The sequence below is a fragment of the Nannobrachium achirus genome (genome assembly GCF_963921795.1).
Source record: "Nannobrachium achirus genome assembly, chromosome: 12".
Lineage (NCBI taxonomy): Eukaryota > Metazoa > Chordata > Actinopteri > Myctophiformes > Myctophidae > Nannobrachium > Nannobrachium achirus.
In genome coordinates, this window is record NC_137832.1 from 35,664,419 (window position 1) to 35,678,162 (window position 13,744).

At 39.9% G+C, this 13,744-nt stretch overlaps 2 protein-coding genes across 2 annotated transcripts; both read left to right on the forward strand.

Annotated features, from left to right (window-relative positions):
• Positions 1-999: 999 nt before the first annotated feature.
• On the forward strand, positions 1,000-9,486 carry LOC308295189 (serine/threonine-protein phosphatase 2A catalytic subunit beta isoform). The gene is made up of 8 exons (XM_080738185.1): positions 1,000-1,412; positions 3,230-3,268; positions 3,820-3,990; positions 6,520-6,693; positions 6,829-6,918; positions 7,064-7,225; positions 8,153-8,271; positions 8,561-9,486. Exons 1-8 carry the CDS (start codon positions 1,311-1,313, stop codon positions 8,631-8,633), a joined length of 930 nt encoding a protein of 309 aa, XP_080594311.1. The 5' UTR covers positions 1,000-1,310; the 3' UTR covers positions 8,634-9,486.
• A 410-nt stretch (positions 9,487-9,896) lies between these two features.
• On the forward strand, positions 9,897-13,567 carry shld3 (shieldin complex subunit 3; the record flags this gene model as incomplete). The annotated part of the gene is made up of 3 exons (XM_080738609.1): positions 9,897-10,373; positions 10,704-11,383; positions 13,364-13,567. Exons 1-3 carry the CDS (start codon positions 10,175-10,177, stop codon positions 13,565-13,567), a joined length of 1,083 nt encoding a protein of 360 aa, XP_080594735.1. The 5' UTR covers positions 9,897-10,174.
• Between the last annotated feature and the right edge of the window lie 177 nt (positions 13,568-13,744).

Sequence of the window (13,744 nt, forward strand, 5' to 3'; positions counted from 1 at the left end):
TTTCATACATTTTATATTATGAATGACCAATGATATTAAAACATAATTATTATACACTATTATTCAAATGACAAAATTGTGTGTTTACGAGGTCTTTCGTTATGTCACGGTCAAAATAACCATTCTTTCTCGTACTGTGTTTTATTTGTCTGTCATTTAATGTTGTATGAAGTGAGAAAAAAAGGGACCACAATTTAAACAACTTAAAAAGCTTTCTTGTGGTCTTTATCCTTTTAGTTGACCTTGTATCAGTGAACTGTATTCAATCAATCAATTCTAATTTATGTAATTACTTTGATTGTTATTTTATTTCTTCATGAAATTACAGAAGAAAAAAAATAATAATTAATAATTAAAATCAAAATGTAGGGGGGTGGGGGACAAAAATCAATGGACCCATAAAGATGTGTCCGCGACCCACAAATGGCCACTCACCGAGAGCCAGTGTTTGGGAAACAGTGTGCTAAAGCAGGGGTCTTCAACGTTTTCAGGCCAAGCCAGGACCCCTTAGTCGAGAGAGACATGAAGCAGGGACCCCCACAAACTTTTCATAGATTCCATATAATTTCATTGCTTGACAGCAGCACAATCATCAGTGTATTTTGGATTCATGTCAATTTGTGTTTCAGATGTTTGCTTCCATAATTTTGCACTTTCGTCACCGTCAATACTTAATAAACTTGACATTTCACTCTCTGTATTTAGTCTGCTCTTTTTCCCCTCTACACCAAAGCTCTTTGCCAAAAATAGCCGATCTACAAGCTTGTAGATCTGCTATTTTTCACGTTCAAGTATCAAGTTCACGGATTACGGAATATGGATATATTATATAATATATTATAAAAAGGAGGGGAAAAAATTCTATCGCTCAAAGATGTGGAGGACCCATGTAGCATCAACTCTGAGGACCCCCTAGGGGTCCCGGACCCCCTGTTGAAGACCCATGTGCTAAAGATAAAGAGCCCGTATGTTATTTTAGCTAGCTCCTTTAGCAGGCTGGCTAGCTGTGGCTGTGACGCTGCTACATTCTGCCGCATCGGGGAACTTCGATTAATTCGATCCCCCCGTGTGAGAACTGGTCGCCGTGGACGTCCGTAACCGCCTTATATGTATTTATCATGATATAAAGTCACCCAACCGGGCGTTATTTGTAGGAATCGAAGTGCATTTCCGAACCGGTTTGGCGGGACTAGATCGGGGCTAACAATACGACGAGCTAAAGGCTAGCAGCCAGCTACCCGCACCAGAAAACAGAACCCAGGTCGTTTTTACAGCTAGAGCTAGCTTAGCATTGAGCTACCACTGCTGCCATGGAAGACAAGACATTTACTAAAGAACTAGACCAATGGATCGAACAGCTAAACGAGTGCAAGCAGCTAACGGAAAACCAAGTCAGAACACTCTGCGAAAAGGTATGTGAAACTTAAACATTATTTTGTGGAAGGAGAAGGAAGGAATCGTTTCATTGTGGCCTACCAGTGGTGGGAAAAAAAGTACTCAAATGTTTTACTTAGGTAAAAGTATAAATACTGCAATGTAGAAATACTCCGTTACAAGTCCGGAATTCAACATTTACTCGAGTTGAGTAAAAACAAGAAGTACAACATTTATCAATGTAATAATAAAGTACCAAAAGTAAAAGTACTCGTGCAGAATGTCCCATTTCACAAGTTCAAATTGCATAACATGTTTTGAAAATAGCCGATCTGCAAGCTGCATGCATTGCGAGCATGTAGACCGGCTATTTTCAAATAGCCGAAAAGGGCTGAAGTGGTTAATGTGTTTTGTAATAATAATCAAAATTCACAAAATAACTAGTAACTATAAAGTTTTCAAATAATTTTAGTCTAGTAAAATTACAATGTTTTCCTCTGAGATGTGGTGGAGTACAAGTACTGTCAATTGGAAATACTCCAGTAAAGTAAACACTGACTGTACTCGGGTACAGTACTTGAGTAAATGTACTTAGTTACTTTACACCACTGTGACTGTGGCCTACATTGTGAAAGGGGAGCGTCTAATTGCTGGGAGGAAGTTCAGCTAGGCGGCGGTTCCCCATCCCTGAGGCAGAAAAAATGTCTTCTAAATCTAAATAAAGGGTATTTGAAAAAACGTATGTTTCTATGATCAGTGGTTCTCAAACGTTTTAATGTCAAGGACCCCTAGAATTATGTTTTTGACCGCAGACCCCGCCATCTCAAAATATGGTGTTCCAGGGAGTCAGGAACCGAGAGAGACATTTGCGTTACAAAAGTTCGCTTTAGTTGCACACATATTCATACTTTTTCAAAAATAGCAGATCTACAAGAGCATCGAGCTTGTATATCGTGTATATATATGCTATTTTATGAATAGCTAAAGTATAAAATAATGTTAAAGTGTTTAAAAGCTAAAGTGACACATATGCGTTCCAAGTCTAATGGGTTAGAATCATTCGGGGTTATTGCTAATGTTACACAATGTCCACAAACGCCACAAATACAATCAAAACGCATTTGATTTATTTCACACGTTAACGCAACATCGAATCAATACACACAGCATTAACTATTAGGATTTTGATGTAAGATTGTTGGATACAGCATTGAAACCTTCACCTATCTATGTCCAGCAAGTGAACCGCGGTCCCATTTTCAGCCAGTCTAATAATAGGCCTGCATTTTACACCGTTCCTGATAAAGTGTTGATTTGAATATAATATTTTGCCTCCAAATAAAGATAAAATCCGTGTGCTAACATAATGCAGTGTCCATTGATTGTAACCTGAATATACTGACAAACATGTAAATGTAATTTCCTGGGTAGTTATAATATGTTGCACCATAACAAACTTGTATGTAGCTTACATCCATCGACCTGAAAACGACCTGAAAACGACATAATGTTAGACTTGTAGCCTATTTCAGAGTTTTAGTTTGTTAGAATCTGCTGTACATCTGTCCTGGTATTATTGTAGCTCTGTGAAATCTTATTTCCAGTCAGAGCTGTAATGCAAGTTACGTGACAATACGAAGAAAGAAAAGGAAGGAACTCTGAGTTTGTGTAATTTTATTTTATGGCTCAGTTGGGATTCATAAGAATTCTGTAACATGATGCTGTTAATGCTGATTAAATTAAGTGTGTGTGTGTGTGTGTGTGTGTGTGTGTGTGTGTGTGTGTGTGTGTGTGTGTGTGTGTGTGTGTGTGTGTGTGTGTGTGTGTGTGTGTGTGTGTGTGTGTCTCCCTCCAGGCCAAGGAGATTCTGACCAAGGAATCCAATGTTCAGGAGGTGAGCATTACCCAAGATGGTTTCCATTCTGTTCTACTTATGATGCCATCATCATTTGTGTAAAATACTTGGATGAAAATCTATCTATTTAGAATACACTTACTGTTTGGTGATGCATCTGTCATATCTGCTGGCAAATGGACAAACAAGAATGTTAAAGAACATCCTTCCTTATTTTCAGGATGACATGTATATACAGGCACCAGGCCCAGGGTCATAACACTTGCTGTATTTTAACTGTGGCTGTAGCAAAGGTAGCCAGTTTGAACGTTTTCTAATAGTCAGACTTGAAGTTTAGAAAAGGAAAAGGATATGGCTTTGGTACAGGCTGTGTTTTTATTCATACACCTTAGTTGTTTAAAAAACAATATAAAAAGAGAATTTGGTCAAGTGAGATTAAAATATATATTTTATTATTGTATCTGTTCTATTACTATAATTATATATAGATTCATTCATTCATTCATTCATTATAGATTATTATTATCTTTTTTTCCTTTCTTCTATTTCATCATTGTGCAGCGAAACATAAGTCTTTGTTTGCACTTCAGGTGAGATGCCCTGTCACTGTGTGTGGGGATGTCCATGGTCAGTTCCATGACCTGATGGAGCTGTTTAAGATTGGAGGAAAATCTCCTGACACCAACTACCTGTTCATGGGAGACTATGTGGACAGAGGCTACTATTCTGTGGAAACTGTCACACTGCTTGTCACATTAAAGGTACTGTATGCACATTTGTTGGTATGTTTTTGAGTAGTTCATGAGATACTTGATTTGAGATACTTGATTAGTAACTTGAACGGAGCAGTGTTTGCTGTAGTGAGATTTCAGCAAATAAAAGCGGTATCCGTGTATTAAAGATGCCCAGAAATGCCACCAAACGGATGTCCTCTATGCTACCTGATTAATTCCGTGATTGTACCACAAGGGAGTTGCATTGTCTTACACTTACATCGTGTTACGGAATTATCTGCAAAGTGGTTCTGGGAGAATGAGATTAGTCAGATAATTTAAATTCTGTCTGCTGTGTCAGACAACATTGTAATTTTCTACCAATCTTGAACACCATAGCATCTTACTAAATTGACCTTTTAGTGATTTGGATGTCTTGAATGTTGCAGTATTTATTGTCATATTTGGCACACATATGCGCTACTTGGCACCCAATGTTGATATCATTGAGCAATATTGTGTTGCGTAACAAACCTGTTGATTATATGGGGTGGAATCACAGCCTCCTTGCTTTCTGTCCTAACTTGACTTTGAAACGTAGCACTGTGACATTCATTAAACTGCGGCGCTCTGTGAGCTCATAAATTCGCTATTTTGTGTGATGCCGTCGTACGATAATGCTTTGTATGAAATGGGTAGTTATGTAGTTAATCAGACTAATTTAGTTGACTGTAAAATCAATTCTCATTCTTTTGCGCCGGTTTGCATGCGCGCATTTGTATTATCATACTTTTGAGGACTATTGATTTACATGGATGATATGCATTCCTAAGCCTCAACCATACATGCCAAACCTTCATCCAACCGGAACCCTCTTCTAAAATGATAACTTAAAATGGTCCATTGAAAAGCGACAACCAGCCAAACGTTGCCATCATCGGCAAGCATTTTCATCTTTCTATTGTTGAAGACCAGGAGTGCCCAAGAATACTGTAGATGTATAAGAATAAACACTGGCATATGGTCCGAGACTCACCTCTTATAGGAACTTGGGCTGTGGTTAAAGTGATAATCCCAATTTCTGTACTAGCTTTTGCAATCACGATTATTTACATGGCTATTGATGATCTGAGGCATAAAATAATTCATTGAATCATTTCAATTGTCAATTATTTTTTATGTCATGCACCTGCAATACAGCTGTGGCAATATTGCAGGTAGTGTGAGGGCAGAAAATCTAAAATCATAGAAGTCTTGTGCAATATGGCCACATAATATTATTAATTATTGTTATGTAGCATGAGTCAAAAACTAAAAAAAGTTGAAGTCTATCAATGTAGGTTTGGGCGTTATGGAAAAATATAATATCAAGATATCTGATATATAAGTTGTATCACGATAATCTTTTTCATGTTTGTTTTTATGGTTATTTTGGAGCGGTGCCTACCACTCCTATGCTTGGCTTTGTGTGTATGTCCATATGTCTCTATGAGTAGTTCGACCCCAAAATGACTTTTTTTCCTACCCCAAAATGACTTTTTTTTTTCTATTGATTACTCACACCATGGAGACTTGAGTTCAATAATAGTTTTTTGTATTTGTCGCATTCCTAAGACAAAACAAATATTATAGTAAATTTACCCCATTGATTCCGGATTGGGGACCAGTGGACCACTACTACTACTACCACCACTTTTATACGACTCCCTCATTGTATCACGATACATATACGATATCCTTGAAAAGGCATATCGTGGAGACATTGTATAGTCTCAACCAGGGCACTGGAATTTCAGGGAGGCCATGAAGGCCATGTCAGTTGTTGCCCCTCAGTTTGGCCTTGTGCCCCTCCAAAAAATGTCATGCCCTGAGGCCACCATGTCCTTAATGCCCCAGCCCAGCTGATGGACTACTTTCTCCTATTTCTGTCTTGTCAGTATGTCTCTAGACTCTTTCTTGTCATTTAGACACCAGTGTCTTGTTGAGTCCCCATTTTTAAACCAATCCAGTATCTTTGATTTGTGCATGGCTGAGCATCAGATTGTAAATACCCATTAATTTATTTAACAGTAGATATTCCTTTGTGCCCCCCATAAAATGGACAACCCCAAAGGCCTAGTGTCCTTGCCCCTAAAATGATGAAAGGCCTGGTCTCAAAGATATTTATCACCATATCACCTCCCCTAGATCAGTGGGGGTACAGTGCTTGAGTTATGCAAGTCAGACACATACACATTTCATGCATTTATAGATTGATTACTGATATGTCCATGAATGTTCGAAATATTTAATTATCTAGTTGATATCAAAGTAGGGGTGTGCGATATAATAAGCGTGGATATTCCAGAACAACATATAGCCTGATTTTGGTGACTCATTCTTTTCCTTCAGCGCAACCTCCAAGGGCCGCAAGCAGGGCTTTTAGATGCTAGGTCTTTTAGATGCTAGGTCTTATTTATATTAACAGCAGTATTTCGAATTGTCCAAACGGCTAAATGGGAATTGTTTTCTCTTTGTGTCCTTAAAACCCTTTCATTTGTTTCTCCTTCCAATCTGTTTCTCTGCCTGCCAATCCAGGTGCGTTTCCAGGAACGAATCACTATCCTTCGTGGAAATCATGAGTCGCGGCAGATCACACAGGTGTATGGCTTCTACGACGAGTGTCTGAGGAAGTACGGAAATGCCAACGTCTGGAAATACTTCACAGACCTGTTTGACTACCTGCCACTCACGGCCCTAGTAGACGGACAGGTGAGGGATATAAGGACAGTTATGTATGTGCTGCTTTATGCTAAAGTATATGGACTTTTGAGAGTCTATTTGTCCCTATCGGTTTATTTCATGTGATCCTGTGTTGTATAACCTCTCTCTTCTCTCTCTTGGTAGATTTTCTGTCTCCATGGAGGCCTGTCTCCCTCCATAGATACTCTGGATCACATACGAGCACTGGACCGCCTGCAAGAGGTCCCACATGAGGTACAGAATTAGTAACTACTAGGGCTGAAACTATTGATTATTTTCGCCCTATTTTATACGGTGTTGTGCGGAAATAATCGATCTACAAGCAGACATTGCATTGCGATGTGGTCTGCTGTGAGCACTAATCTCTCTCCCTCTGCAGGGTCCTATGTGTGACTTGTTGTGGTCCGATCCTGATGACCGTGGTGGTTGGGGCATTTCCCCCCGTGGTGCTGGCTACACCTTTGGCCAGGATATCTCTGAAACCTTCAACCATGCCAACGGCCTCACCCTGGTATCCCGTGCCCACCAGCTTGTCATGGAGGTATGACAGGGACATCTCTCTTTTATTATTATTGTGGAAGCATAGGGCTTGAAAGAATTTCAGATCATGAAGTTTAACTTGTCACTTTTCTGTTCCCTTATTCTCATGTATACTAATGGGTTATACTGTATTTTACATTCTGTCTGTTGGTGTTTAATCATTTTGACAATTTAAACAAGTGACCCTGTAAGGGGGTATTGTCCTACTATTTAACTACTTCTAAATATATGAAACAACAGTGGTTCAGTTTGACCAAAAACCTTTTTGGTTTTCCAGTGCTACACACCTACCTTGAATGGAACACAGCATTTGGGCGATATTGGCACATTATCATGCATTTCAGCCACTGTCTACATATAAATTATAATTGGGAAGACTATGGTGTGACCTCACAAGGGGAAATTGTTGGCTTATTCAAACTTATATTTCTTTAAAATGGTGAAGAGTACCACTTTCATGTTTGTAGTACACCACTTGTCTATTCACTTGCGATTTTGAGCCTGCTGAGAATTTTGGCTTCAGAGTTGGCTGGAACACAAAGCTACCATGTCTAGTGCCTGGCTGCTAACAAGCATTATAGACTGAAATTAAAAATGATCTGAAGGCTCCACAGAGTATAATTAAAAAACCTTTAAAGACGAAACCTTTTTACTGTAATATCCCCCACTTCAACCCTAATCTGGGAATTTCATAATAGTTAGACTTTCGGAATAAAAGTAGATCTACAAAGCTTGCATCGCAACGAGCTGTGAGATTGTAGATTGGGCATTTTTGGCAAAGACATTTGATGTTGTAGAGTGAAGAAAGGAGGAGGCTATGGATAGCCCCCTAGGCCTAGGGGACCCTTGTCAATGGAACAAGTGTGTACGATTTTTAAGTTGTTAAATGTTGCACTTCACATTATCTGAATTTTCCATTCTCTACTAGGGTTATAACTGGGGCCATGACAAGAACGTGGTAACCATCTTCAGTGCTCCTAACTACTGCTATCGCTGTGGTAACCAAGCAGCCATCATGGAACTGGACGATACCCTCAAATACTCGTTGTAAGTAGTAGAGAGCGTCTAGTCAGTCAAGCCTGTGTACCTTAGCCTTTTGTTTATAAACCACTTGCCTGAAAGCAGAGTTGGAAGTGCTTCATAAAGGCAATGAAACCATTTATGGTGAAACCTGTTGACCCATGAACTGATGTTGACTCATGTATTTATTTATCGTGTTGGTTTCTTTGTAAAGCCATTTCTCAATTGCGCCTTTTAATAAAGGCTTTATTAATGGACAGAAGTACATCTTCACCACCTCACACATATATTTTTCTTGTCCTTTTCCCGCCCATAGCCTTCAGTTTGACCCTGCCCCGCGCCGTGGTGAGCCCCATGTGACCAGACGCACTCCTGACTACTTCCTGTGAATGTCCAAAGCCATCCCTGTCAATCATCCACAAAGCAACACCCACCCTCTCCCCTGCTCCTACACTGGGGGAAAAACAATACTGTACCAGGGATAATATAAACCTAAACTGATCGGCCTGATGAACAGATTATTAAAATGAAAAGAAAAAAAGAGAGAAATAAAAAAAGAACAACGGCGCCCTCTCCAGTTGTGTTTAGAAATATGCTGTCATAATGCTGTGCTTATGGAGATGAAAAAATTAAAAGACAAAAAAAAAAAAACACAATGAAATGTCAAAAGATTTATTGTTTTCTTTTCTTTTTTGTTTTAATACATGTTCGAAAATGTTTGACAAATGATACAACTACCAACGTGGACCAAATGTGCCATATTATGATCCTTTACGACATGTACAACTCGCAAGGTTTTTTCCTTTTTTTTTTTTTCTTTGAACAGCAATATAACTCAACCTACCTGACATCACCACATCACATCTCGTTCATGGCATATGTGCTTTTTTCCGTTGCAAGTTATTACAAAAAGAGAGGATTGCTTAAAGTAGTACAGCTGTTATTTTTAGCTCTCTGGTCTGCAGCTGGCAGTCATCTCAGCAACTACATACTGTAATTTGAATAAGAGACAACGGACGTATGAATAAAATGTCCTATTGACAAACTACTGGGCTGTACTTGACTTTATTTGTATAACTTGGTTCATTGGTACAATCAAGGAACATTATGTATGTGGTTAAAATTCTACAAAACTAACAAAGTTAAATTACGGATTTCATTATTTTTTTCTTTTAAACAAGTTGACCCTACATGTGACTGCTCATCTCTCAGATATTAAATAAATGTTTTCCTTTATATTTATCATGACTCGAGTTGTTAATTATAGATAAGTCAATGAAATTGTATCTATACTTTTTGGGGAGGCAATTTGTGTTTTAATTTTTAGCCTGTCAATTGTTTATTCTATCATTTCAATACAACTTTTTTAAGGAGGTGGTGGGGGTTGCATTCCTATTTTAGGGAATCCCATTCATAGAGCCCATTAGCAGAAAGCCTGGTGATGCGAGGTTAAGAGCCCATTAGCCGAGACTAGTATAGTATCGCGAGAATGCGAGCGACGAGACGTGAATTGAGCACAGAGCAACTGAGTTTAGCACTTAGCCCGGTTTAGCCATTTTCAAATGCATGTAAGCAGTCGACTGCCGTTTTAAGCTCCCCGATGATAGATTTCTGATTGATACACTATCTAGCCATCATTTGATGGGTATATACTTAATATGAGCCCCTCAATAATTGATAGTGACAGAACAGGTAAATATAGCAACAGTGACTACAAGTCTAGCAAACGTTAGCTAGTTAAAATGCTATTACTAGCTATTACTGGCTGCTATCGGTTACAGTAACCAAGAATATTTAAAACATGACTTGTAGAGCTTGTATTAAGGAATATACGTGTTATCTTCGATTTCACCATCACTCATCAGGTCCACAAAACCAAGTCAACCACAGCATGAAGAGGAAAATGTCACTGTTGATACACTGAGCCTCTATGGAGGATGTGGTTCTGTATTACAAGTCTGCCGAAGCTGCTGATGAGCCTGAGGTGAACAGTTTGTTAACGAAGACAGAGGGAGCTCTGAAGTCCTTTCCCTGTCGGGTTCCTCCTGTGTTCAGCCCCTGGTTTCCCTCTGCTGGAGACCACTGGTTGCCCATCAGACCTTCCAAACCCGCTCCCATCCTCAGCCTAGGTCAGTGTCTTGATTGAACAGGTGGAAAAAGTACTCACAGGACGTGCCCGTAAAAGTATCAACACAGGATTGTAGAAATACTGTTACAAGTAAAAGTCTTGGCATCAAAATGTATTTAAAATACCAAAAGTATTAAGTACTCATTGTGCAGAATGTGCCATTTTAAATCATTTTCAAATGCTAGCATCTATCTAAGTAAGATATATTTATCCTTTTCACTATGATTATTTCCTGGTTTTATTATTAAGTAACAAAGCTACTGTATTGTCTGGGAAAACATTGGGCTGAATCCTTTTAAACAGTGTATTTGAAATTATGTATATCCCCCAGCTAACGTCCAGGAAGGCCTAGGAAACCCCCCAGCATTCTCTACAACCATTACAGATGTCCCCTGTACCTTCCATGCTGTAACATGTCTGGATTTAGCCCCAGGCAAACAACGATCTACCATACAGGCAACTCAGCACAAGGATGTCATTGAAAGACACCATGATTTGGCCCCAGCCTCAAACCGTGGAAGACACAGACAAAGAGTATACAAAGACCCCAACACACAGACAAAGACTATACCACGAACACCAGAGAAACTACAAAAAGTCAAAGATGGGATCTTCATTAGTGGAAATTCACCAAAGCCTATATGCACACAGGCACCCGTCTCTAGACTGTCATTGGCAAATGATGAACCACAAATTCTCAAAGATGGTGTCAACACCACAGAGGACTTTGGAAGACTAGACGCAAACACACAAACAGAATCTACCAGACCATTGCCTGAACAATTGCAACCAAAGAAACTTGAAGACATACATCCCCTTAGCTCGGGGGGAGAGCTCATAAGGTCATGGAGCGTACCTGTATCTGTACAGAGTGGTGTTTTGCCCCAGAGCTCTCAGAGTCTCTCCAATCAGTTCTGCAGGGTGGTTTGGTCCCACAAGCTCCACCTGCATCAACGGGCAAAATTGGTGGTGTCTGAGCACAACTGTGGGGTGGCAGGAGACATGGAACAGGTCAGTTTATCCTATTAGTGTGGGGTCTTAATATAAGGGGAGCAAATGCTGATTTCGTTCAAATTTGTCTTAAAGTGCCAAATTCTGCACAGATGTAGCCCAGGGCATGCTCTAATGATTTAGCTAGGGCGCCCGAGTTTGCGACCTTCGGGGTCGCCACAGCGGCCAAGTCAAGTTGGGCTCCCATCGACTTGTAGGATGTGAGGGGTCTAACTAGGGTTTTGTCATGATGCTGAATCCATTGCAAGCATTTGTTTTGCACAAAAAACATTCCTTGGACTACAAATGGACCCAGAAAACGCCCACAAAACTGTTGATTAATAAACCATAGTTTTCTGGGGCCATTAGTAGCCCAAGGAATGTTTTTTGTGCAAAACAAATGCTTGCAATGAATTCAGCATCATGACAAACACCTAGTTAGACCTCTCACATCCTACTTAAATACCCAGAAAGATTTTCCTCCTGTATAGAAAGTCGATGGGACTTGATTTGGCCGCTGTGGCGACCCCGAAGGTCGCAAACTCGGGCGCCCTAGCTAAATCATTAGAGCATACCCTGGGCTACATCGGTGCAAAATTTGGTGCTTTAAGACAAATTTGCACGAAATTAGCATTTGCTCCCCTTAAGGCCCCACACTATGCTGTTTTAGAAACATTTGTCTGTAAGAGTGATAAACAAGACGACAGCGGCCTTCATATTGAACAGAGTTCCTTATGTACTGAGTAATTATTCTTCCATGTTTATGTTTCTATGTATGGAAATGTACAGTATGTATTCTATACATTCATTTATAAGGTTTGTGGACATTGGAATGTCCACTAACTGGCCCACTAACCCCAGGTCAGTATATTACTACTAGTAAGACGCCGCAGGGCGACAAGCTAGGGCGAGGTCACGCCAATGACGCCATGTCTTGGCCATCTGGCCAGTGATGTATATCGGACCAGTTACCCATGTATGGAGATCCTTGTACTTTATATGGAGATATGCTGTGAGAGCCCAAACACGCTTACTCAGTGATGTGGACATCAGGGATCTCCATATATGGGCATAAAAGGGAGTTGTTCCCCTGGCATCACATGGATCTCCATAAGGGATTTGGTTCCCCCATGGACATCAGGGATCTCCATATATGGGTATAACAGGGATTTGTTCCCCTGGCATCACAGGGATCTCCATATATGGGCCTTAAAAGGGATTTGGTTCCCCTGGCATCAGGGATCTCCATATATGGCAATATATGGAGATCCCTGCTCTGAATATCTGACATCACTGTGATGTCACCTGTGATGTCACAGTGATGTGTCAGTGGAACCACAGTGTCAGGCGTTATCTGTCCGGACGGACGGATATGGTCAAGCTGTGACCGTTCTGAAAAATATTGCACATTTCCATCTGCCAAAAGGTGCACAGTAGAGTAAAAAATCCTAAATCCTTTACGTTAATGCCAATTAGGACTGATGATTTTACAGTGTATACCGTATGTCCTTTCCCTGGGATGTTCTGGTGGTTCACTCGGGCACAGGCTTAGTCACAGAGTCATGGGTTTGACATCTACTTCATGATGACCAATGGTTTAGGGTCATGAATATGTCATCATATGACATGACAGCTCTCGCTTCACCCCATATTTCCTATTAGTTGCCATGGCATGTACTGTCCAATACAGCATAACTTCCTGAAAAAGATACTTAGAAAAAGGGGAAGTGTTTGCTTAACTTCCTGCCATGGCAAAATCTTTCAGACCTTTAATGATTTATATCTTGTGGCTTAAAGTGATTTACAATTACCCAAATAATATATTAGCTGTGAAAGAAACTAGCCTCCTGCCCCTGCTTATTATTAACTCAACATCCCAGTGAAATTATTTATATATTAATCATCTATATTAATAAATATGCTCCTCCTGCTAACTTCTCCCTCTCTCTGTCCTTTCTTTTCTTTGTTTATACTTAGTGACCTGTTTGTGATCTTTTACAGGTATGGAGACAGTTAAGCCGGGCTGTCAGAAGCCTTAAGCTGCCGACGTGTAATGCCAACATCCAGAGAGCACATGGTCAAATCTGGGTCTTCTGTGACATTCTCTACTGTGAACACGTAGGGAAATACATCAAAGAGGAATGCAGACTGACTGGGAAAATAACTCTGTCAGTACACAAACTGGGAGATATTTTCAGCTTCTGAGAGACTTACTGTACAATACAATAGCTTCGTCGTAAGACGGGAGGCCTTAATTGGTCCTGTATATAATGTTTGATTGGCAAGTTCACTTGCAATGTAATTAATTTAAAGGTACATTTTTGAGTCAAAACAAAACACCAACCAAGAGAAGTTCTTCATTGCTACAATTTTTGTAATGCA

Bases quoted from the DNA above. Each gene is read 5' to 3' on its own strand.
- LOC308295189 (XM_080738185.1), top strand. From the start codon at position 1,311: ATGGAAGACAAGACATTTACTAAAGAACTAGACCAATGGATCGAACAG. The intron at 3,269-3,819 runs GTGAGCATTACC...TTTGCACTTCAG, and splicing joins AGGAATCCAATGTTCAGGAG to GTGAGATGCCCTGTCACTGT. The intron at 3,991-6,519 runs GTACTGTATGCA...CTGCCAATCCAG, and splicing joins CACTGCTTGTCACATTAAAG to GTGCGTTTCCAGGAACGAAT.